This window comes from Coturnix japonica, chromosome 7 (assembly GCF_001577835.2).
Source record: "Coturnix japonica isolate 7356 chromosome 7, Coturnix japonica 2.1, whole genome shotgun sequence".
NCBI lineage: Eukaryota > Metazoa > Chordata > Aves > Galliformes > Phasianidae > Coturnix > Coturnix japonica.
In genome coordinates, this window is record NC_029522.1 from 22,174,699 (window position 1) to 22,199,023 (window position 24,325).

Genomic DNA, 24,325 nt, shown 5'->3' on the forward strand with positions numbered 1-24,325 from the left:
CTGCCTTTGTATATTCAAAGCACTGTGCAAGCAATATATAATTAATTTACACAAAACTCTTACTAAGGATAAGTGGTTGTGTATGAATTGCTCCCTAGTAATGTTTAAAGAGAGGAGGCTTTGGAGTACAAATGCCTTATATCTATTGAACTTTCTACATGAAGGCTTTGTTACCATTGTAGCAACACTGAACAGCCAAAAAACTCCAGCCAAGATCAGGGACCTGTTTTAAGCACAGCTTTGTGGAGCTGGTTTTGTTAGTTTCCCCCAGAAGAGCTTTTAGCTTGAAAAGGAGAGTGAGAAGAATCAGAGGCAGAAAGTGAAGAAGCCAAGATGCCCTCAGCAATATATGATGGTGTCCAGAAGGAACATGGACTACCACAGGAACTGTTTTATAGCAGGGTGTGAATCTCTTCCAGGGATGCCTACTGTCTAACCTATCTTTGCTGATACAATTTAACAGCACATCACACTGACACCACCCCCAGCTCACACAAAGGAAAAGCTTGATCTTTCCTCCAGTAATATGATAACATCAGAAGTATCCTGCAATCTTTAAACAGTAATAGGGTTAATTTGCCCATCATCCTTGAAAATGGGAGGGGAAAAAAACCAAAAAACTATTAAGTGCTGAAACACACTTTAAATATTAAAAAACAAAGTATTTTAAAAGACTTGAAAAGGGAAAGAACAAAGCTTCTGGATCTTCTTATTTTCAGATTGCAAACAATTGTTTCATACAAAAACCTAATTTCAGTGGCTCACAGACTATTGTTGTAATCTTTAATAATTCCTCAGAGTATCCCTGCTCAAGCTCCATTTAGCACTTTTGGTTTTGCATTACTGGTTCATCCTACGTGCTATCACAGCACACATCATGCCTGCAATTTCAAGCCTTATTAAAATAATCATTTTTATCCAAAATGGAGAGCTGTTACTTACCACTGGAAATATATTATTAGCTCATCCAAGCTAAATAGCTCATTCCTCCCCACTAAAAGTTAGATGCCTGTCAACATTTCAGTATTATCCATAACATTGTGAAACTCTGTAATTATGGAGAATTTTGTTGGTGGTTTGTTTATAAAAAATAATAGGTGGAAAATTGTGTCTTGTCTTTCCCGTGTTTGGAAGGGGAGAATGTGTGCCAGGAAAAAACAGCTATATTTTACCTTCTAATTTTTTTCCATCAGAAATGTCTTATTCTTTCTTTCTTTTTCATATTAATTAAAATAGGGCACAGGCTGCCCAGGGAGGTGGTGGAGTCACCATCCCTGGTGGTGTTCAAGGACTGTGGAGATGTGGCACTGAGGGATACGGCTGGTGGGCATGGTGGGGATGGGTTGCTGTTGGACTGCATGATCTTTTAGCGGTCGTTCCAACCCCGCTGTTTCTATGATTCTATGATAATTCAGTAAAATTAAAACAGGTCTCAGATCTTTATAGAGGCACTATGAAAATCTTTTGGGATCTGTATTTTTGAACAAGTGAATGCCAGTATCACGTTAATGTACACAGGGAATGTTAGTACAAAATGCACTGTATGGCAGGATGTGGTCTGACCTCCATGTTGTCTGAAACAGCACTTTCTGATGAGACTGCTTGGTCTTTATGCTGTTTGGTTTCTATTTTGGTTATTTCTATTTTTCAGTTTTATGATTACTCCTATCTTTACATTTTCACTCATTCTTTATTTACATTAGGTAGATGTCATGCAGGTTTATTTCTCATTTGCTGTAAGGTGCGCTTCCATCAGTGTTCAGCTTCTCTCTCTTATAGGTTCCATTTTCAGGTGAGCCCCTCAGCCAGGCTCTCAGGTTTTGAGAACTCCATAAATAACAAAAAAAACTTTTCACTCTCCCTGTTGAAATCACTCTTTAAAATTCTCCTCCAACTGAAGGTCCACAAATAAATCAGTTAAACTGGTGCTGAATCCACTGTCAATCCCTTTTACTGTTTATATGTGATGCCCAGGATGATGATGAGGGTTCCTAGTTGCTGATAACATATACAGATAAATAAAGCATGCAACACCCAGACCAGTGTTCTGCCTTGGGAACAGCTTAATTTTGCTTTCTGAACAAATGTGACTCCTGCGTTTTCCAGAAAAGTTTCCGAAGAAAGGTTAAGGTGTCAGGATAAGAAAGGAGATGCTGTGCGCTAAGGTAATGCATACTGCATGCGGCAGCTGGAGACATCTGCATGGAGCACATGGTCTGTGTGAGGCTCGTATCCTTCTGGAGATACAGTAAGCAGCCCAACAGGAACCCCTACAACATCTCAAATAACACTGAGTACCACCCCTGGAACCTTTAAGCGGTGGAAAAAAAAACATTTCATCAAACAAAAAAGAGCAATAGAAACTACACACAGCAAATAGCAAATACATTTCAACATATACACAGATGAAATATGAAAGCACTAGGCCAGATGAATCTAATATGTGGTTGCTTCACTGTCATAAAACAGCCATCGATCAAGAAGACGAGGTTGTAGTGAAATCTTGCATAGAAAAGTTTGAACATTTTAGCCATTGGCTTTAGCCCTGCAGCTCTACTATCAGCAATATTTCCTTCATGCAGCGAGATGCACAGCCTGCCCTCCACTTTTTAATTCAAGGGCAGACAGTGACAGGTGAAGATAGGCTTGTAAAGATAGTAATAACAAAACAACATGTAAAGCAATGAAAAAGAGTGAGTAGGAAAATTACCCATGGTGGATAGAAGTGTTTCTCCCAAACTGGAGAACAGGGAGAAAAGCTGAAACTATCAAAGCTCTCACTGGAGCTGTCTCAGCCTGGAGGAAATTTAATGGAAAAATCAGAAAGCAGAGATAGAAAGATAATGTGGAAAATATGATAGACTTTCAGGGAAGAAAGAAGCAATTAAAAAGAATATTAGTTTCAAACAGGAAAAATAAGAAATAAAAAGCAAACCACACATCATTAATGATTTTAGGAATAGCATGAGAGCCAAAGGGATCCTGAGCATGGGTATAATTCGATATCATATGATCTGACTGGTCCATGAACTACTGGAGAAGAAAAAGGATTTTGACAGGCCAGTGAGAAGAAAGTGGATGGGAGACAAAGAGGTGAAAAGGATTCAAACAGGAAAGAATGGGAAATAAACAGAGAAGAATAAGAGAAGTTCAGCCATATTTTCTCTAGACAAATGAACGGCAGTAACTTCCAACAAGGTGCACTTCCCTGGGATACAGTTCCTCTGATTGCGTGCTTAACAATTACTACCTCAATTTTGATTTCTTTACAAGTGGGAAAATTGTGGAAGGGAGGCTCTTTATAGCTCTGGGCTTCCTGTGCACCCTGAGAGAAAGCACCATACAGACATCAGCAAAGTAACATTCAAAGTATACAACAAACACAACTACAATCTCCTGCTGAGAAACCTGCCTATCTCACCACCCACACCAAGAATATACGTGCCATTTGAAATGAAATTCCCCTGATAATTGCAGCTTCTCTTCCAACAGACAAAGAATGTATCTGTTGGCTGATTAAGAGACTTCTTAAAAATCTCAATGAAGGCTTTGTTTAATTTTGTTGCACAATGCCATCTCCAATGACCAAAAACACTCACTCTCCTCTGAGAAAAGAACTTGCTCAGCATGGCATGGTGACAGGAATGGCAGAACAGAAAAGCAGCATGTCAGGGAAATGGAAGGTTTCAAAAGGAAAAACATAAAGGTGCCTCCAGGTTTATCCAAGTCTATTTTTTTCTTTGAGAATTGTAATTACTCCACAGTAAAAGATTTCTTCTGAATGTCTGCAGGGGGTTTTGAGCTGTTGTTTTTTTCTTCCTCTTCTTGAGAGCACCTCCTGCTGACATCAGACTGACAGTCATTACACCTTCCTAGTAAAGTCAATGAAAAGCTTGCCAGATGTATTTTTGCACTGTATAGCTCATCTGGACTTAAACAGAGAAACCCACAGATGGCAGAAAGATCAAGGACTTCACAATGATTATGCAATCTCCTGTTCTATTAAAATAACTGTTTATCTTCAGAAAAGTATATAATAGAAAAGGAAAGCATATAATTTAGTCATTCAGCAGACAAAAAGCTGAACAGCAGACATGTGGCCACTTTTCTTGCCTTCAAGGAATTCTGGAATTGTGGGAAGTTTCTAGCGTGTCATCCTGGTGTGAGAATATTTGGCCCCATGTGTGGGTGAGACAGAAATTCACTCAACGGCCCACAAAAAGAAAGACATTAAGGTCAAAGCAACGATTTTTAATGTCTTTGGTGGAGCTTAGTTCAACTTTTTCAGACCATTTTGACATGCGGAAGATTCATTGTTCAGCACTCACCAATTATGTTGTGCAATGCCCTCCAATTCTGAATCCCTTAATATCAGAAAGGCAAAACTTGCCTTGTTCTTAAAACGTCCTTCTCACCTCTGCTTTATGGTTTATGGTTTGACAACATGGATGCAGATTATTGCTTGTACTGAAGGTCAGATCTCCAAGATAAACAGGGCTAAGAATCACTTTCTGTTTCAAATGTTGGTGTCCTTGTAGAATGAGATGCAATAAGGGATGTGTGTATTCAACAGAGTCCTCCTAACAGGATTGTTTCTGGTCAATAATGCATCATCTACACTTTAAGAAGAGCTTATAAATAAATAACTAAATTTTTAAAAAGGTGAAGATTAGCACAGAATATAAAAACACCCATTTGCTCCGTGCCTTCTTCTTTTGATGTTATCTTGTTTTGTATCAGTGTGAGACAAGTTAGCACAGGATCCCTGGAGCTAAACGCTCCTGATTTCATCAAGTAGTTTAAAATGATATAAATCCCTTAGAATCTGGCATTTGCATTTTACCTTAGTACCACATGATATCCAACTGATTTAAGTCAGCATTAAAATTAGCAGGAGCCACACAGAGTTCCATCAGGGGGATGCTCTAACCCAGAAAGCTTAGGAAGTAGCTTTGAAAATAGCAATTCCCAGGGGCAACATGATATATTCAGCAGGTATGGGAGCTTAATACTTTTCAGAAAGGAGCACCTGTGGAAGTCATAGGTGAAAGAAGCATAAACTGGAGACCTGGCATATCATTTAACAAACATAACATCACATACTTCATCTTGACCGTTTATTTCTATGACAGCTGAGGTGATAGACAAGAGAAGGGATTCAACTGGGTATAGCCAGTGTTTAATCTGTCATTAAGTTTTCTTTTGTCTTCTCACACTGACCAGGAATTTAATTCTGATTTTCAAGATTTAATTTCAAGAAACACATTTGCTAACATAGGACCAAAAAGATGGTTAAATTGTCTGTTCTGGGTTTAGAATCTACAGAGCTGCAACCAGTAGGTTATGGATTTGATACAATTACTGACATGAAGTAGTATCGTTTTTGTGAGATACCTCAGTAATGCAATCATCTCAAGTGAATGTGTCAGCAAAGAGGAAGGTATCCACTTAATGAAATGGATACAAAAGTAATGTTAAACCACAGAATACATCACCACTAACATGCTCTCCTGATAGAGGAATTAACCCTCCATTCATCCAAGCACTTTGTGACTCCTATTTCCCCTTTAGCCACTGAACTTTTTACACACTGCTTTCTCTGTAATGATTGACCTACTGCAGTATCATCCAAGCATCTGCAGCCATCTGATTTGGGTGAGGACTGCAGTATGTATACATACAGAATGGAAAGAAAAAGGGTCTTTCTCAAAGGCATATGGTCTAAATGAAAGAAATGTAGACAGGGGAAGAATAAAAGTAGAGGACAGTGAGCATAGCTGATCATTGCTGACACTTAGATTTGGTCAAGGAGAACCTGATGAACAGAATGGCTCCTGGACATCTCTGATACTAGTTTGAGACATACTAGTTTTAGCTTCACTAGTTTTAGAGATACTTGTATTATGGAATAACTTAATTTATATAATGTATACATTCATATTTCCTTGTCTGACAGACTTTCAAAGCTTTATTAATCATTGGTTCATGCAAACAGTTAAAAGTGGTGAAGCTGGAATTATGTGATCATTGTAATAAAGTGAACAGTATACTGCATCTTGTTTATCCATCTGCTATAATTGCGCTATGGGAATTGAGTTGCTTATAATAAATGCAATGACATAAGTGGTACTAACACATTTAGAGGGTACGTGTCAATACCTACTGTTAATTTCCACTTTTGCTTTTTCACAGTAGACAATGTCGAAGGTTTCTGAGTGGCACATGTGAGTACCCGTCACTGCTGAGACTCCCTGCTGCCTGGATCTGCCTGGGGTGAGCATCATAACCCCTAAAATGGAGAAGCAAAGTCAAGTGAGAGGTGTGTGCTGTAGTTAGCTGCCTATTTGGGTATGATTTTAGTCATATGCTGTTGTCCCAGATGAATATAATCCTCTTGAGTTGATGCATTTACAAATCTAATATGCAAAATGAAGGAGAGAATGGCATTGATTACAATTGAGAAAGCAAAGACATCTAGGTCTATCATCCTAGCTCTGCCACGTTCTTCATCTCTGGCATAATCCTGACTTTTGACCCCAGATACATCTCTGCAAACTTTGAAAGTAAGCCTAAATCCGGTCTCAAACTGGAACTCACCTCACATTCACATCATGTGGATGACAGCTGAAAGTGAGGTCGGGGATATTGGTGGGCTCCAGGGCATAACTTGCTGCTCTTTACCCTCTGCCTTCAGCCCTGCACACAGCCAGGAGGGCATTTCTTCATGTCAGCTCAGTGAAATCTCAATGGCACTGGTTCACACTTTCTGCCTGAACCTCAGCCGACTTGACACACATCTGAAGAGTGAACAGGAAGTTTGACTGACTGTGATTTTCTCCCCTTCATGGGAATCTAGAGGGACTTGTTCACTCTAATTTAAATCCTGAGCATAAAAACTCTCAACAGAAAGTTTGATTTTGAATCCTGGGCATTAAAACTCTCAACAGCAAGTTTGATTTTCTTTTCCTTGCCTTGGAATTCATAACATCATCCAAGTATCATTAAAACAAGCAGAAACAGCCCCTGAGAGTCAAGAAAAAAAAGTGCATTGAATAGGATTTTTTAAAATTTTGACTTAGTTTTGATAGTGGTTGCTCAAAATCACTAAGGATTTTTTTTAACTAATGCAAAATACATCGATTGCAGAAGAACCCCTGAATATCCAGTGCTCTACATAGCTACATTATGTTAATATTCTCATGTTGTCAGCAGATCTTTACCAAGTAGGAGGGATTCATTAACTCCAGTGTAATCGACAATCCAGGCTGGCAGAAAGCAGAGGTCCCTGCACTTCAAGCTGGCTCATGTCAGAAGTAATGTGAGCGTATCTGACTCAGGCCTAGACATTATGGTATAATCAGCTAGCCCTCATGGAGTTAAAATCACTTTGCTTTGAAAAGACAGTGGTAGGTCTACATGGAATTGTTTCATTCTAATGCAAATGCATCCACTTCCTAGAGGAAATAAACAATTTAAGTCAGTAAGTATGCGATAAATGGATCTCCTAGAGAGGGGTGAGCTTACCTTGTTTTGTTTCTCATTTTGCATATATTTCTGTATGCGTATACATATATACATATGTATGTGTGTATATATACATGCATATATATGTATACATATACAAAGTAAGATGTGCACACATACACATATGTGTGTATTTATATACGTACACATATTTATAGTTTAGTTCAGGCTTTCAACCCATCCCTCAGCAAGAACCTTGTCCAGAAGAATCCCAAAGACACTGTGATTCAGCCACCGCTATTAATTCCATTTCCTATTCCATTTCCTGCCATGATTGCATCAGAAAATACAACCTCAGATAGGCAGGGTGCTTTAAAAACATGAGCTCAGGACCCCAGACCATCCATATGTCGGCCAGAGAAGTGAACAACATAGGAGTGCTCAGGTGCAGCTCATTCCTGCAGGATTAAATGTAGAAAATTTGATGGCATGTGAGGGTATATTCAGGGGAGTTTAAATTGCAGTCTCACCTCCCATTATTCACAGTTGGCTCCTTCTATATGATAATTGCAGCAAGGTTAAAAATGACCTAATGATTGCATTAGTTTCCACATAACTTCCCTCTCCTCACTCCTCTCCGACCTCTATCCATAACAGAGATTACTGAAGGACAAGCAGAAAAGTAGAAAGAATGCCTGAATATAGGTTGTCATACCCAGCCCAGCTGTTGCTAATAATAATTTTCCGAGTGCTAGTGCTGGATGAGCCATTTGTCACGAATGATTTATTTGATGAAATTAGCTCCCTTTCACTCCTTGCAAACTTCCTCTGCCAAATGATGGAGATGTTCAAAATCGTTCATTCTGAATGCAGGCCCAGGTGGCTGTTTCCCTCCTCAAGCATGAGTCTATGGATTAAGTGGTGTGCTGAGGTGCAAGTGTTCAATGGACTCTAATCATTGTGGATGCCTCTCCTTTTAACTCTACTGTTTGGGCAGACAGATCATGGTACTGATGTTCAGCAGGCAAAGGCCAAATCGTTCTGAAAAGCTGCCCCTTAAGGGATACCTTGGTTGTTCATGCAAAATCAGTAATTGCTTCCGAAAATTCAGCCCAGTGTCTATTCATTATATGTCATTACTTACATTAGTAAAGTGGCAGGTATTATTATTCCATGACCGAATGAATGAATTTCTGCAAAATGGAGACCAGATACCCACTAATGGATGAAAAAGAAAGTTGCTTTCCTTACAGATGGAAATAGGTGTTCACACAGATATCTTTTGCCTCCCTTCTGATGCTGTGGTCTGAACTGAAATGCTTACCAAACTGAGATTTTTCCTAACTTACCTGTCGTATTTTATCATTTTATTCCTCTAGATAGCCTTGAAGCTTCTGAGTACCATAGGATAGATGCTGGGCTTTGACCTGAGCTGGGACTCATAGTGCTTATTATATTACATTTCTATTAGTTAGCACACTGTTCTTCAGGGATTGAATTCATCCAGTGACAGTGTCCTGGGACCTTTCAGGGCTTTCTTTGTTCCAACTTCAAACTGTATGCCTTTGAAAAAGGAAAAAGAATGCATTATTTAGTTCGTGTACGTTTCTCCCTTTAGGGATGATCATTGTTGATCTGATCACAGAAATGGATTTTGCATGTATGCCAATGCCTTGTAAAGTTTATCCTTCCATTAGGCAGGTGACCCAGAGAAGCTGTGGATGCTCCATCCCTGGATGTGTTCAAGGCAAGTTTGGATGGAGTACTGTTCTGGTGTGTGGCAGCCCTATCCATGGCAAGGGGCTTGGAGTTAGATGATCTTTATGGTCCCCTCCAACCTAAGCCATTCTTATGATGTTATGATTATATGATCTTGTCAGTGTCCATGGGCCTCACACTCACAGGTCAGCCCTGAGTGGTGGATAACTGCTTCTAGAACAGTAAACATACCTGGATGACTGCAGTTAATTAAAAAAAAAAACAACAAAACAACAAACACAGCTTGGGGAGAACTGTGGATGGTCCACCTGCATTTGACGCCTGTGTCTGGTGAGGATCCAGCTCAACTTCTGCAACTGTCCTGAACCATAACATACAATGTCACTGGAATCACAACATGGAAGTGTGTCCTCTACAAAACCTACTGAAGTCCCTAGCCATTTGTAGGTAGTTTGTAGCCATTTGTACTATTATTTAGTCAGGCTATTAATCTATTAAGTCTGGTAGCTATATCTAGCCATGATTGACACAAATCTCTTTATAGGCAGACAAAATAATGTAATGAAAACCATAATAAGAGAAGATAGGGGCAAAATAACATAGAGAAAGGCAAGGGGGAAGAAAAGGTGATTTTAGTTCTTTGTCTTCCAATAATCACAGCACAGCTTGACAACTGATTTCTTTTACCCTAATCTCAGCATGCATCTCAAAAATGCTACTGGCCATCAGATTATCCCAGCAGATCATTAAATTTTCTTATCCTCTGGACTTATGTATGCTGTGGAACCATCCACGGATAATGAGTAGCCTGCTGTTGCACTCACCTGGTGAGGGTCGATGTGTTTCATAGAAGCATTCCACATATTCTCTTTAATGAATGAATCCATTCTTCTCATACAATTCTCCAAGGGGGGAAAAGAAAAGGGGGAAAAGAAAAAAAAAAAAAAGAAAAAAAAAGCAGCTAGCTTTGTTTTTTTCTTCTTTTCTTTTTGAGTAGAATCATGATATTCTTCCAACAAACTCCTTGTTATCAACAGGAAACAGCAATAGGTGATCCAAAAGCCACGTATGATGGTTTGTGAGAATATATGCTCTTCAAAATTCATATACATAATTCTGTTCTGCTGTCTTCTCTGAGTGCTCTAAGTTTGGGGAAAGACAAAAAGGTTCCATCTGTAATTGCTCAAACAGCCAAACGGATTGAACACAAGGGCTGAACTTATTACAGCTTCTAGTGATAAACTTCACATGGGCTATAGCAGTACTGACGCTATTCACCGACACTACAAAAGAAAATCAGTGTATCTGATCACAGACAAACTTACCTCCTCAGATAAACGAGTGCAAGACACCCTTTTTGTCTGAACAGCTTTAATAGCAATTAATAAATTTGCTCTAATAAAAATCTTGCTGGCAAAGAGCCCTTAAACGTGACATTATTTACATAATTTCCTTCAAAGAACAGCTGCATAGCCCTCCACTCTGGCCATAACTCCTCAGTTGTAGTGCTCACGCACACAAACGTTCACAAATCTTAATACACATGCCTGGCATTTATGATGCAAAGCAGCTTATGGAAGAGGTGTGCCTCTGGGAAAGCAGCACCTCATATGTGCAACATAAACAGGAGCAGTGTGATCTGGGACCAGATCTGCAGTCAGATCCATACTGGTAACCACTGGGATGCATTATATTGGACTCATATTTTCTGCTGGCTTTTAATTAGTCTGCATAGTTCATTTCCACATCTGCTTTCCTATAAACAAGCCACTAATTAGTTCAGTGAGTCAGTTAAAACTGTACCATTATGCCAGATAGTTGAAAGACACTGAAAATATTTGAAACACAGTCCATTTAATTTTAATTATTTTTTAAAAGGAAAGTATGAAAAAATTTATTAATCTCCTTCCTCTGAATTCCTCTGCTGATTTCAGGATAGATGTAAAGTTGTGGCCGTGTCAAAGACTTGTGTGTCTCCTGAGCAAACCCACTCTGGCTTTAAGCTTTCTGATATATTCTGCTGCTTAGGTTTACTCAAGTGGTAGCTCTGGAAGCACCGCTGGTACTTCTGAAGCCTGATTACTCACCTGAAAAAGTCAAGTTAATAACATAATTTTCTCAATACTCAGCCCTCCTGACCTGCAATAAAGCAGTGCAGTTCTCTGAGCCAGAGTATTGTACACGGTCTGTACAACTTATGGAGATAAGGCATTTCTTATAGGACAGAAAGGTGAGAACATCTCTCTCCCCACTCACCGTGGAAAATGAGCAGAGTTCCCTACTTCCTTCTCAGGGAAGGTGCTGTCAGCATCCTGGATAAGCAATTCCTTCAGGGCCTTTCAGTATCTAAACGGGGTCTGTAAGAAAGGAGACAGACTCTTTAGCAGAGTCTGTTGTGATAGGATGGGGGGAAACAGTTTAAAATTAGAAGAGGGGAGATTTAGACTGAAAATAAGGAAGAAATTTTTTACAGTAAGAGTGGTGAGGCACTGGCACAGGTTATCCAGAGATGTGGTAGAAGCCCCATCCATGGAGACACTCAAGGTCAGTCTGGAAGGGCTCTGAGTTCTGATGGAGCTGTAGGTGTCCCTGTTCATTGCAGGGGGTTGGACCCGATGGCTTTTAAGGGTCCCTTCCAACTCAAACAATTCTACAAGGCTATGATTCTTTGGATGGGAGAGTAGGCATCTTGTGTAGACGTGTTACCCTTGGACTGAACCCCACTCAAGCTTCTGAAATCTCAATGGGTTCAGGCATTACATGTAGCACAGAGGATTGGGTCAGGCCTGCATGGGGAAAGATACAACCTTGGTGTAAGCAAATGCATTTAAACAAAAAACAAAAGACTTAGAGTTCTCTTCAGATTTTGAGGTTCCTCTTAAGTTTTGGTTTCACATAACTAAATCATTTATAGATTCTGATTGAGAGCCTCATGACAATACAACTATCCTTCCTGTTTAACCTCGCATCACTTGTAACAACAGAAGGTGAAATAATTAGGTCATTTATTTATTTATTTATTTATTTATTTTAAACACTGCATTTTGCTTCCCAAGGTGATGGCTCCTTCAGAGCCAAGAGCCTTGCTTTGGGCGCCCTCCTGACTCCAGTTCTAGCGACTAATCATAGAATCATAGAATGGCTAAGAATGGAAGGGACCTTTCCAGCCATCTCCTGTTGGGCTGGCTGCCACCCACCAGATCAGGCTGCCCAGGGCCCTGTACAATCAGGGTATCCAAACACAACAAATTTCCTCCATCCTCCTTACATTAATACGAGGCTGATAGCATGCCAGCAATTCAAATCTCTGCTGTCCACTGGTGAGACAGTGGCTCACGTGAACTTCTAATTATTCCTCAACAGGAGACTGTGGCTGAGGACCAGCAACTTTACCTCACAAGGACTTTAATGGCCCAAATACACTCTCCTTACACACATCAGGGGAATCACTAATACAGTTTTGACCTGACTTTGATGCAGCAATCTATTGATGTGAGGTGATGCTGCAGCAAAGCAACAAGGTTAGATCTCAGCAGTGATTAAAGCGGAGTTCCTGAAGGGATGTTTACATCCTATGTTTGCAAGCATGCAGGGAGGTGGCTGCAAACAGCACAAGGTGCTGCTCTGAGCGTGCTCTGGCTGCCTGCACACAAACCACAGGGGAAAGCAAAATGGTTTTAAACTCTGCTTTCCTTTACCCTCCAACTTCTCACCCCTCTGGGGGATAACCGCACCCTGTACACTGGTCTAATCAATCAATCAACCACAAAATCCAGGTGGGTGGGAGGCTGCGGTACTTTGCACGTGGCTCTGCTTCGGTCCCCAGCTCTGGGAGCACCCATCAGCCCTGTCAGAGGCTCCAGGTGGGCTAGATGATCTTAGAAGCCTTTTCTAACCTTAACGATTCAGCGATCCCCTGGATGTGATGCCGAGCACCAGGACCTGTAAAGATGAATTGGCACTACATGCAGTAAGATATATGAATATATTATTTGTAAGCAAACAAACAACCGAGCTGAGGGCTCTTTAAAAACGTTCCAGCCACGGCGGTACCCGGCCGGGAAGGAGGAGAAACATTTTTTCTTTCTTTTTTTTTTTTTTCTTTCCCTCCAGGCATCTGATTTACTCCGTGACTCTGATGCTTATCAACAACGCGTGAAGATTGCAATAAGGATCCTCCCTGGAAGGCGAGGAGGAGTGACTTCCAGGGGGTTGGGAGGAGGTGGAGTGCAGCTCTCGCCTATAAGGAGGTGCCCAGCGCCCGGTGCCGCTTCCAGCTGCAGCTCGCGAGGTGCATTGCCGCGGCGGCAGTCGGGCTGAGCGCTCGGCTCGGGCGCTGCCGCCGCCGTTCGGAACGGCTTCCCTCTCCAAACCAGGGCTGCCGAGCAGGGTCTCTCGGCTGCCCCTGCACCCGGAGTGCCTGGATGCTGCGTGGAGTAAACGAGCGGAGAAAAAGGGAGCGCAGAGGCTGAGGCGCTCGGAGAACGAGACCGGGAGAGACAAGCGGGCGTCTGCTGGCTTCCCCCCGCGGGGCTGAAGATGGATTCCCCAGCCCTCGGGGCTGTCGCTCTACTGTTTGCCGGTTTTTGGCACCTGGGATTAACCGCGACAAATTGTGAGTAACGGACGCGCGCGGAGCTCCCTGGTGTTGGGCTGGGGGGGGGGGAGTGAGGGGCGTGTGAAGGGTGAGAAAATCTCCTGAAAGCTGAGGTTATTGCAACGTAACCACCAAGAAAGTTAGCCCGGCTCCGGTGCTCTGACCGAGCTCAGAAACGCAAAGTTGCGGTTGGATGGTAGGGCTGGCTGCTCCTGTGGACGTAGGAGCGAAGGGGAGCCTGCACTGCCGGCTTGTTTTTGCAGTCGGTGCAGCCGCTGCTCTCCCTGCGTCGGCTGCGGGACGGGGCCGCGCGGCGATGAGAGCGGATCGCTCCTGCATCCCGGGTCGGGGTTGCTGTGTTTGGGCACGCGCAGCCTCGCTACAACCCAACAAGAAGCGGCGGGGCGGTGCAGGTGCCGTCGGTTCCCGCTTGTCGTTCCTCCTCTCTCTCCAGCATTCTGACTGGGAAACCGCGGGTCCTCCTCCTTTTCCTTTTGGTCCCCTCGGAAGTTTCCCACTCGCTAAGGGCGGTGCCGCCGGGGTCCGCCCGGTCGCTGCCGTCGGGGGGAGCGGAGTAGCGCTGGGCGGAGACGCCGCCGGGGAGCGACAACCGCCAGAGGGTGCTGTTGTTCCGCCGACGGCGCGGGGCCAACTTCTCCATTCCGGCTCTTTTTCCTTCCTTTCTTCCTTTTTGCTTTTTTTTCCCCCCTTCTTTTTTTTCTTTTCAGTCAATTAAATTATGGTTAATATGTTTTAATAACATTCCCTCACGCTAAATGGCAAGGCGATTTAAGGCTGAGGCTTGCCGTTACTGATGCAGTAATAAAGTTAATTCCTTACACTTAAAAAGAAACTCTGCATTAATGAGTTTTAGTATTTCACGGGTGACAGCTTAATTTCCCAGTGCCAATAAACATTGAGTACGCGCTCCTTCCTAAATATTTAGGAGTCAGTCTTTTTAAAGCGTAATGATCAATGGTTTTATTATGCTGTATGGCTTTTACTTATTCATTGCTCCATGAATTAGCACAGAATCGGCTGTAAGCATCTTCCCAGGAGCTGAGTGAAGGAGTGCGTGCATCTGTAATAGCTGCGAGTTCCCTGGAAACCTCATTAGGTTTGGATGTGTGGATATCTGTATGCACGTGGACCTCAGTAATTGCCAGAAATTCATCACCTTCTTAAATCAATCATCTCCATGTGCTGCATCTCGGGAAAGCTGGAGCTGAGCTCAGGGAACGTTGGCCCTTCCTCAGCTTTGGGCTAAGGAATCTCATAAATAGACTGAATGATAAATTCAAGGTGGAGTGCTTCTGGATATTTAAACACCTGCACTGGAATATCATTCTCTTATGGTTTGTGAAGCTCCTGGGCACGCTGTGCGTTTTCCTAAAGAGGAAGTTCCCAAATTTCACTAATGGGAACCTTAGCAAAGGCTGCTGGCAGGGAGCATCTGAGTGCTGTTTCTGTGCCATCTTCAGTTTGAGTGGATTGGCTGAAGGAATGGCATTCAGGTGTGTGTTTGCTTGTTTGTCAGTGAGCCTTTAACAGGCTCTTTTCTGATAAGTTCTGCGAACAAGAACAGAATGGGTGACAGATTATTATAGTGGAAAAGGAATATGTGTCTGGGAGGCAGAATGCAAGTGGTTCAGTTTTCTCTGGGTATCTAACTCAGCATTAATTTAAGTAGTTTTTCTCTTGCTACTAAATCAGGAAACCCAGAAGAAAAAAAAGGCAAAAAGAGAAAATACTGATTAAGTCAAAATATTTCTTACCACTAATATGTTTCTGTTTTCGTCTTTGTGTAGTTCTTAATTAAACAAAGAACTGCTAAAGAAACAGCTCTGAAACACAGCTACAGGGTAGGGGTCAGTAACATCATTAGAGAAGATCAGAATTCCCAAATGCTGACAAAACAAAATAATTTCCTCCCACTTTGCTTCTTGTGATTAATTTCGGGCATTAGGATTTCTCTCCAGGACACTAATTACTAGAAAATGGCTATGTAGATGCACACATAATATTGGAATGGGTTATCTACAGTATCTGGTGAAACTGGGATTTCTGCATTCATCAGGTAGATGAGAAGCCCCAACACTTCTCCTGCTGTATAACACATTAGTTGCCCTTTATGGCACTCTCTGTGACCTGGAAGCATTAGTAGCTTTTGTAGCTTTAGATGGACAGATGTTGAACATGGCTTTTATTTCTTCTTCCTTTTCCGATTTATGTTAAAGTGAGGTGGAAATGGTCTGATACTTTCTCCTGTTGCCCTGAATAGACATGCAGGGCTGGTCTGTGTCTGCAGAAATAGTGGGATCATTCCTGGGTTGTGATCCTCAGTCTGGTGTTTGTTTCCTATTGCTGTTTTACACATTGTGTCCCCTTCCTGTTCTTCCTTGCATGGCAAGGAAGATGAAGCAGACTCGTGGAGAACTGATGTCTTCCAGCTCTTACTGCTGAAGTTATTCTCAGTTAACAATGGTGTTTCCATTCCTAACCACAGCCCTCTCCTCCTCCAGCAGAATCATAACCATTTGTTACCCAAATGCAAGTCTTTCAAACCTTTCAATTAAATCCAGTCATGATTGTCATCTGAAGATGCAGAAATCCAGTGTACTTCAGGATTACAATTCCTGCTGAATTAGTTGAAATATTTGGACAACAAATGGTCCACTAATCTGCTATAGATTTAAATGTGGCCTTAGAATAGACAGCCCTTCCAGTTAAAGGACAGGAAGTGTGTATCGGTATGTCTATTTATCCTGAAATAGAATATTTTCCCGGAAAAGCCGCCGCCCTTTTTTTCTTTTTTCTTTTCTTTTTTTTCTTTCTTTTTTTTTTTCTTTTTCTTTTTTTTTTTTTTTTTTTGTGATAAAAGCATTAACTGCTGATTTCAGTCTTTTTTTTTTTTTCCCAGTGATCTGAATTGACAGTAATTGTGTAGGAATCAGACAAGCGTAAGTGAAAATTTAGAGGGGGAATTCTGACTCCAAATATTTGAGCCATCAGGATCAGGAGGAGTATTTGGGACTTGTAACAGCATGGATGAGACCTGTCAGGTCAGCATTGATAAAGACAAGGGGTCTGTTAAGCAGTAACCTTTATATATGTGTGGTCAGCCATGCTAAGTTTTGAAGAGATCTGCTGGAAAAAGGAGAATATTGATCTTCAGATTGTGGTCTGAGGCTTATTTTCTTGGAGGCTAAGTAAAATGAATCAGATGAGCATCTTTGGTTCTTCCCCTACCTCCAGTACTTAAGTATTCTTCACAAGAGATGAGTGAGTATTCAGATGCGTTTTCTTCCTCTTAGCTTCACAAAGGGAGAGAAAACCTACTCAATGTTAGCTTTTTCGTGCCTTCCCAGAGAGACAGACTGTGGATGCCATTCCTGCTACAGCACAGTCTTGGAAAACCACTGCTGATCAGTGCTTCTCTTGCATGTCTGTTGTTACTGATCATTCAGTCAGTTTGACTCAGCTAGCCCTTGTATGCTTTGGATGGGCTTTCCTCCAACTACAGTGGTCTTTGCCATTGCCAGCCCACAGGAATCCTTTCTTTTGTCAGTTGAAATTGAGTTTCGGTGTATCTTGAGCATGCATGGAGATAAATACTTAAATCTAAAGTCAGTGTTAGAATCTAAATTAAGTCCCTTGAGGTCAATTGAATTGATCCTGTATGGCCTGGTCATGTCCTGTGCTCTGTTGTGTCGTATTCATGTTTGCTTAGCTGCATGTAATCATATCTAAATCCATAGTCTGAATTCCTTCTTCCTCTTGCCCTACTCTGTCTCTGCTGATGTTCAGAACAAATGGAGCCTGAATAGCTAAATACTGAAACAAGTAGGAATATGAATGCAGTGGGAGCATCACTTGTTAAAGGAGGAAGTAGCATCATACAATTTAGCATGCCTCCATATAGTCAGGAAAATGTAAAGCAACACATTGCTGCTCTGTTGTTACACATTGCTGAACTGGTATTATTGATAATTAATTTGCTTGTATTAATCTTGTCTCTGAATTTTCTAATTATTGCCCTGTTTAGGTTCATGCAGGTTGACATCTGTTCACTGGAACAGCATAACTGATGATGTTTTAAGTAATGAAAACAATGCAGTGTAAAACGGGAGGGGGGGGGGGGGGGGGGGGGGGTGAGGTAGAATAGGAGAAGGGGGATGAAAGGTGCCAAATGCAAGAATTATTGAACTTTATTTTTGGTATTATCCATCTCTGTTAAGCAGTTAAAAAAAATCGGAGTTCATCACACAACTGGCACTTCTGAAGTGCTAAAACAGTTCAGATTTTAGCTATTTGCTCAAAAAATAATGGAAAGTAACTTAGGGGTAAAAGAGAAAGAATGAAGCCATTTATAAATGTAGAAGGGAACTTGACCTGTCTGCTATACCAACATAGGGAAAGGAGTCGTTTTTCCTGGCGAGGTGTTTGTGGGCCTCTGCGTAATAACTCTTGTACATTATGACATGGTTGATAAACTCAGATAACGTGGTCCTATTTCCTACAGAACTTTGTGCTTAGAGATATTCAGAACATGATCTGAATAAAAGCAAGATGGCTTCCCGGTAATGGTGCTTTTATTTCATCCAGTCTTCTCTCCACCATAATGACATCACCAGTTCTTAATCTCAGGACTCCAGTGCGCCCAGGAGCGACATCTATATACTACCGACGTAGTGTGCTCCATACAGGGCAAATGAATGTAATGAGTTCTTGGACATCTGCAAGAAGATTTTTCTTCCATTATAGAAGTTGTCTGTGGAAAGAGAGATGCTTTCCCCCCCCGCCCCCCCCCCCCCCCACACACACTTTTTTTCAAGGGCTGTCTGTGCATTTTGAGGCTGTTTCCTAAATAGATGAGGGTTTAGTTTCAGGAAGAGAGGTCAAGAAGTGATTTGCATGGCTACAGTAATGCCAGTGCTTTAGCCACCTCTGTGGCAGTGCATCAGTGCCAATTTTGTCTTCACCCTGTGTTGATGCTACATTACGAATTGGGCTTATTTAGGTGTGTAGTAAATGGGAGTACAGATTTTTTTAATTGAAACTGGCTCTGGGTAACAGAAGCTTGAGGAGTTGTTTTGTCCTGATGATTACCTACGTAAATAACTCAAAGGATTATTCAACAACATCATTGTGATTCAAGATCAGGATTTTGGCTCCAGGATTGTATTGCTGTGTTTGCATTGGGCCAGGAAAGTCCAGATTCCAGATTACACAGATTGATTCACCAATGAGTTGGATGCAGGTGCTGGAGGCTTTCTGGGAGAAGTTTATTTGGTTCCCTCCTGTCTTGGTGAACTGCAGACGCATTATCCCTATAATTAGTTTATTACTCATCAACAGTATTTGTGTTGCACTGCACAGCTCCAAATGTGATTGTTATGGGATATTCTTGATATGAATTCTTAGCAAGTTTTCCCTGTTATTGCTACTAAATTTGAATTTCTCATTTAATGCAGTTCTTAACTTGAAAAGGCTTTTAGAGGCCAGTGTTAATGTACTCTTTTCCAAACTAGTAATTGTGTGGATTCTGTGTAATCTTTATGGAACAAAAAAGCATCAAGATGCAGTGGGACACACTGGACTCCACTCTGGTGCCCAGAAGTGCCCAAGAATGTTCAGTAACACCCATAGCAGTGGAAGCTAAGAGTAACTGTATGGTATCATGTTAGGGGAGACTTCCCTTTTGACATGATTGAATCTGGCACTGAGTCCCAGAGCATGAAGCAGAATTGTATGCATTACTAACCGTTGTGGCACAGTAGGAATTGCAATGGGAAGGAAATAAATACATTTTCATGCACAGTTCTATTATATGTATTGAGAAGGATTGAGTGTTGGCCCTTAGGAATTCTGAGGCATAAATTTTTCTTCCAAAGGTGCTCAGTGCACTGTGTTGCCAATATAGTAGTAAATAATAATAATAATTTTCAAATGGGTAAAATCCTCTATTTGTTCCCAGCTGGGCTATAAGGAGTTGATGAATGCTGTACTACCTGGATAAGAATTGGCAAGTTTCATTTACTTCTGCTCTAAATGGTGAGGTATTGTTTCTCGATGACAGTAGTTCTTCAGTGTTGACAGCTCATCAGCAGTCCAGGAACAGAGACAAATGCCATGTGGTCTATGTCAACAGTGACATAGCTGTAGTCATTCTCATCTTAGTTCAGTGATGTCTCTATATGCTTGGACATAAATTGCCCCCATTTCTGCTGTGGGTGCTACAAGCCATTGCTCTCTGTCCTCCTTGTAGGACAGAAAATCAATTCACTGAACACTAACAAAGCTGTTTTCTTCTTTCTGTTCATGCAAATTTATCACTGGAGCAGCAGGGGAGCGTCATTTCATTATTGGAGAATATTTGGCATGTCTGTAAAATTATGCATATGGGAAGTAGTAGGAGATGGAGACTTTTCTTTGCAGAGGGAGAGGTGAGGTCGCAAGGGATCTTCTCCCAGTTTCACCATTACATGTGGCGGCTTCTTAATGCACTGGAGGAGGTCTGAATTAATGGTCCAAGTGAGTCATCAGTAAACCATTAGGAGTAACACATGCATTTATAGTAATCAGGATTGATTTATGAAAAGGACAAAAGGGACTAAATATGCAATGAAAATGCATGTTGTAGCTTTTCCACCTCCACCCCAATGAATAATTCATCCTCTTTTAGAATCCATGAAAACAAAAACACTGTGCACTGTAGAACCCATTAGAAAAGTTAATCCCACAAATGGCTGAACACAGAAAATCAGCTTTTGTTTTAAAAGGTAGATTTACTCAAATCTTCTCTAATTTGATTTGCCAGTGGGATATAATTTAAATCAAACAAGTTAGCAGCATCACTTGCTATATGAAGGTCTAAATATTTAATAGATGATAAGTGTCTGCCCCACATGATAACGAGCCAAGGAGCACTCATTCTCCACAGTTCTAAAAGCAAAGGGAAATGCTAAAACCAACAGAAATAGCATGTTCTTCAGGAGCTAAGGTTCATCAAAAACTAGTGGGGGGGAGGAAGATGGAGGAAGAAGCCTAGAGCCACACCAAACAATCAAATATAAACTGGTAGAATATGAAACTGGACATGTGTTATGCTAGGTGGGCACTTGCTTACTTGGCTGCACTATAGTTGGGGCAAACACACAAAACAGAGCAGCATAGAAAAGGGAAGAGAGGCCTTATGTAGTGCTCTTGGATTTCTGATCTGTCCTGAAGTACTCAGTTCAGTCTGTGTGGTTTTTGTTTACTGGTTTATTGTAAATTCTGCATCAAAATAACATTCTTTTTAATTTTAGAGGAAGAAACTCCTACAGCAACCCCTATCAAGATTAAACAGCTATGGCATTTTTCATGGAGACTGTTTGTTTAGAAAAGAAAATGAAAATTTGATGAATTTCAATCAGATGTAGCTTGCAGCATTCAAATATTTATAGATTATCAAATCCCCTTTTCCCAGCTCTGCTTCTTAAGTGCAGAGCTCATCTTATATGTAATATTAATTCTCATTATTTTTGGACAGTTATTCACTGTATTCGTGTTCAGACTCGGTTCATCTAGGACCTGGCTGAAACTCCATGAAAATGAAAGGAATGGCTCTTATTGAATTTTAGATCAGCTTTCCCTCCGAAGGCAGTTTTTCCAGTGTGTAAATCCTTGTTATTGTTCTCCTGAGAAGTTTATTTTTCTTAAAACTTGTCTGCCAATGTATGCAATACGAGGTGTGTTTGTACCTGCCAGTACAAAGAACAATTCATTTTCCTGATGGCTGCTGTTCTTTTGAGTACATCATCTGGAAGTGCTTTGCTCTGCTCTTTTGTCAGATTTTATGCCAACTTTGTATCCAACTTACTGACAACAGAATAAGTTGAAGTTGCGCACCTTTTTTGTATCGTTATATGTGTATTTATGTGTATACTACTAACAACAGTTAGTAAAAAAAGATGTTATTTTTATATAAATAATATTACATTATTCTGTCATAATCATTTTTATACAAGCATCACAGAAAATACTTCAAATGTTCTGAAGAGCTGATAGCGTGAAAGGTGTTCTTGGTTCTCTTTCTTCTAGGCAGGTAGGAGCCTGGTTGTCGGTGCTGTTGGATGGACAGATGAAAGCTTACTGCAGCCTGCAAACACTATAGCTAGCTTTAATAACATTACGTACATGGTGTTGCTTATGACAGCGCACTGAAGTCTGTATAAATACACTTTAAAAGTTTCAATCTCACAGTTTTTCCTGTCTCTTTTTGTCACAAAGAGATGCATTAATAGTTATTTCCATCCCAAGGGTTGTGCTTTCCTCATCTTCATCATCCCTCTCCAGAACAGGGAGCTTCTGAGGAGCTTCCCTGACTTTCTGGTCTGGTTTCCTGGTAGAGAACTACTGCATGATTTCTGTACTCAAAGAAAGCCACTCAAAGTTTGTTTGCTTTATTGTTCAAGAGAGGCATATAAGCTTGGAAGCAGGTATTATGGGTTGAAAGCTAGTATCGTCAGTTGCATTCCTGAATTCTAGACGTCTCTAAAATAACTGTAATGTTAGGCATTTTTACCAAAGCATTAGATTTGTTTGCAAATTACAAAGTTTTGTCTTGAATTTAGCATTTGGTAGCTGGTGCAGCTCCCCAGGGCCTCCTTCAATGCGGCTGTGCATGAATCAAAGTAATCTATTTACTGCACCATTATGAGTTTGGATTACAGTCTCCCTGCACACTCATGTTCTTTGGTGACTGTTTTCAAATGCCTAAACTTTTTTAGACAGTTGATGGAAATATGCTTTTCACCTCTACTTTTGCTCAGGGGCTGCAGTTGGCTTTGCTGGGCAAGGTCAGCGTGTATGAAAGAGGTGTTCTACTTTTTTAAGACCCCAGCAGAAATGATAGAAAGAAGGATCTTTTTGTTACACTGTAAGTAATTTTCCACTTTAGGAGGAGGTAGTAACCTCCATGACTCATCTGATTTCAAGACAAATGTATGCAATTTCACTTGCTTTGATGGGCTTGATCCAAACCCCACTAGTTCTGTCATTGGGTCTGGACTTCAATGACTTCTGTGAATTAAATAAGGAAGTCCTGATTTGACAGCCTTTCTCTGATTACAAGCAGACAGTGAGTCAGAGCTATAATAGAACAGATTTTCCTCCTACCCTCTACAACCCCCAAGCCTTAGTACAGTGTGATGTACGGTGCCCGTTTTCACAACTTCATCTAATTAGCACAGGCACAAAGGTCACTATTCTAACACCTGACAGACTTTACAAGGCAACACCACAATTACAAGTGCAATTATCTGTTTTTCTACTGCAATGAAAAATGTAGCATATGAAAATTAGCATAAAACTGCTAAATGTTAAGATAAAGGATGGACGTTAAGAAGAGAGAAAGGCCTGGGTTTGTTGCTTGCTGTTATTTATGTATTTTAAGTTTCTCTGGGTATCTTTGTGTGACGTGTTTAATTGCTTTGAGCTTGAGCGTACCTGGTCTATCTCATCATAATTAAATATTCTTATTGTATAAAGAGTATGCTAGCAATGATTAGAGAAGGAGACCCTTATGCCTAGACATTGATGTAATACAGGCAATAATACTCTCAGTGTACCTCTTTTAAAAGTACTTACAGTACCAACAATTATATCAAGTCTTGAAACTGTTGTCATCTGCGCTGCCTCTCCCTAGAGATTTCCCTAGGGGTCTGTATGCAGCAACTTTTAGCATCTCCATGTAAACCTATAGATACAAAGTGTGAGAGCTGTGCAGCTGCCTGTGAGTCAGCAATTTTTTATTTTTATTTTTTAATACTGTTCTTGTCACAGGTTACCTAGATTTACCTATGTCTGTGACGGGGGGAGCCACCCCGTAGAGCACTCCCCCCGGCCCGGAAAGGAAGGGGAAAAAAAAGGAATGGGATAAAAACAGCAGCAATCTAAGGAGGAAAACTTATTTTACTAAATATGATATTGGAATACAAGATAACACAATATAATATAATATAATTGAGGCCAATAAATTGTACGAAACAGAGAGAGAGAGACCCTGAAAACCGAGAGGCCTACTGTGAACTCTAGGCGACATGGCTGGAATGCTTCCCACTTCCCGAGAAGTTTGAGAGAGAGAACTCCAGCCTGGGAACGAGATTATATAGTGTCCTGGTCCCGTGACTTATCCCTGACTGTGATGTTCTCTGGGATATGTAGTTTTCTTCTGTGAACTGCACATTCGGCAAAATCATTCATGCTTTACATGATGTTATGATGTGGAATACTGATAGCAAAATTACAAAACCATGACATTCCACCCCTTATTCTACATTATTACATCATGGTTAATATATATACATATATACACGTATGTAAAACTATGATAGCTAAATAGTACAATTAAATGTAACATAACTAAATGTATAACTATAATAACTAAAATACACTACACATGCAAATATATACATAGATACATAAAATTATTGAATGCACTCTCCCAGCATCAAATTCCCTTATGGTACACATTGAACATCCCCATCCTTCTGCATTACC

General features: G+C 40.9%; 1 protein-coding gene across 1 annotated transcript in view; it reads left to right on the top strand.

The window, feature by feature from the left end:
• Nucleotides 1–13,303: 13,303 nt before the first annotated feature.
• The window catches only part of CNTNAP5 (contactin associated protein family member 5), a 252,770-nt gene continuing 241,748 nt past the window's right edge, over nucleotides 13,304–24,325 (top strand). Inside the window, exon 1 of the mRNA XM_015868834.2 lies at nucleotides 13,304–13,798. Within this exon, the coding sequence (XP_015724320.1) occupies nucleotides 13,723–13,798 (76 nt within the window). The 5' untranslated portion in view covers nucleotides 13,304–13,722. The remainder of the gene's footprint in view (nucleotides 13,799–24,325) is intronic.